General features: G+C 37.4%; 1 protein-coding gene across 1 annotated transcript in view; it reads left to right on the top strand.

Moving 5' to 3' along the window:
- The window catches only part of LOC107698718 (attractin-like protein 1), a 286,058-nt gene that overhangs the window by 49,183 nt on the left and 235,302 nt on the right, over positions 1–1,573 (top strand). Inside the window, exon 14 of the mRNA XM_016499821.1 lies at positions 203–416. Coding sequence (XP_016355307.1) covers positions 203–416 — 214 coding nt within the window. The remainder of the gene's footprint in view (positions 1–202; positions 417–1,573) is intronic.

The raw sequence follows: 1,573 nt of genomic DNA, 5'->3' as shown, positions 1-1,573 counted from the left end.
GAGGGTGGGACATTCGCTTTCAGTGCTATCAGGCTAAAGTTAGCATTTTCCAAGATCTCCTATTGCGCCTTTAAGTCATTGCATGTATGAATTTCATTTTTATGCATTTTATGTTGAATTTTATTATATGTTGTGTATGTATTGTGTATGTGTGTGTATGTATGTAAAGAAGACATGAACAAAGCCGTTTTCTCTCTTGCAGAAACTAACTCCCTGGGTGGGTCTAAGGAAGATAAATGTTTCATACTGGGGGTGGGAGGACATGTCTCCCTTTACTGCCAGCACGCTCCAGTGGTTACCAGGGGAGCCAAGTGACTCAGGGTTTTGTGCATACCTGGAAAGAGCTGAGGTAGCCGGCCTCAAAGCCAAACCCTGCACTGCCAACACCGAGGGGCTGATCTGTGAGAAGCCAGTTGGTGAGAAAAGTTTTCGTTGTGTGTTTTATTTTATTTTTTTTTGCACCTTTCCTTTGTAACATGAACCTGGAGGTGATTCAACACCTGCTCTGTGGTGGATGCTGTTCTTATACATCAAACCCAAACTCAATCGGCTCCCTCAGAAAACTCCACAAAGTTATGAAGAAATGGGAAGTCTGGCATTCACACTGTTCTGCACATCCTTACTCCTTTGTATGAGGGGCCGTATAGGCCATAATTATTGAAAAGCCTCTTACAAACACTAGTGAAACGAAAAACATTGATAAACCTTAGTGAAATTCATTTATATGCATTACTGAAAAACCTCTTACAAACACTAGGGAAATGAAAAACATTGATCAACTTTAGTGAAATTCATTCATACGCATTACTGAAAACCTCTTACATACACTAGTGAAAACACTTATCAACCTTAGTGAAATACATTCATATGCATAACTGAAAAACCTCTTACATACACTAGTTAAAACATTGATAAACCATAGTGAAATTCATTCATACGCATTACTGAAAACCTCTTACATACACGAGTGAAAACACTGATCAACCTTAGTGAAATACATTGATATGCATAACTGAAAAACCTCTTACAAACACCAGTGAAAACATTGATCAACCTTAGTGAAATACATTCATATGCATAACTGAAAAACCCCTTACATACTCGAGTGAAACGAAAAGATCAACCTTAGTGAAATTCATTCATATGCATAAGTGAAAAACCTCTTACAAACACTAGTGAAAACATTGATCAACCTTAGTGAAATACATTCATATGCATAACTGAAAAACCTCTTACATACACTAGTGAAAACATTGATCAACCTTAGTGAAATACATTCATATGCATAACTGAAAAACCTCTTACATACACGAGTGAAACGAAAAGATCAGCCTTAGTGAAATTCATTCATATGCATAAGTGAAATAAGTAAAGATTTCAGTAGATGATGAGAGCTAATTTCACTTGAAACGGAAGCTGTGTCAACACTTCCGTTTAATTTGGCGCGTGTCTCACAAACTCTTCAATGGCGGTTAGTCGTAAGTTGTCTGAAGCTATTAGTAATATAAACAACATTTTACCGTCGTCAAGTACAATTCCGAAAGTGGGATAAAACAGCGCGATGTTACAGAGC

This window comes from Sinocyclocheilus anshuiensis, unplaced genomic scaffold, assembly GCF_001515605.1.
Source record: "Sinocyclocheilus anshuiensis isolate Anshui unplaced genomic scaffold, SAMN03320099.WGS_v1.1 scaffold1015, whole genome shotgun sequence".
NCBI lineage: Eukaryota > Metazoa > Chordata > Actinopteri > Cypriniformes > Cyprinidae > Sinocyclocheilus > Sinocyclocheilus anshuiensis.
The sequence above is the reverse complement of the archived record's forward strand: the minus strand, read 5'-3'. Positions and strand labels throughout refer to the sequence as shown.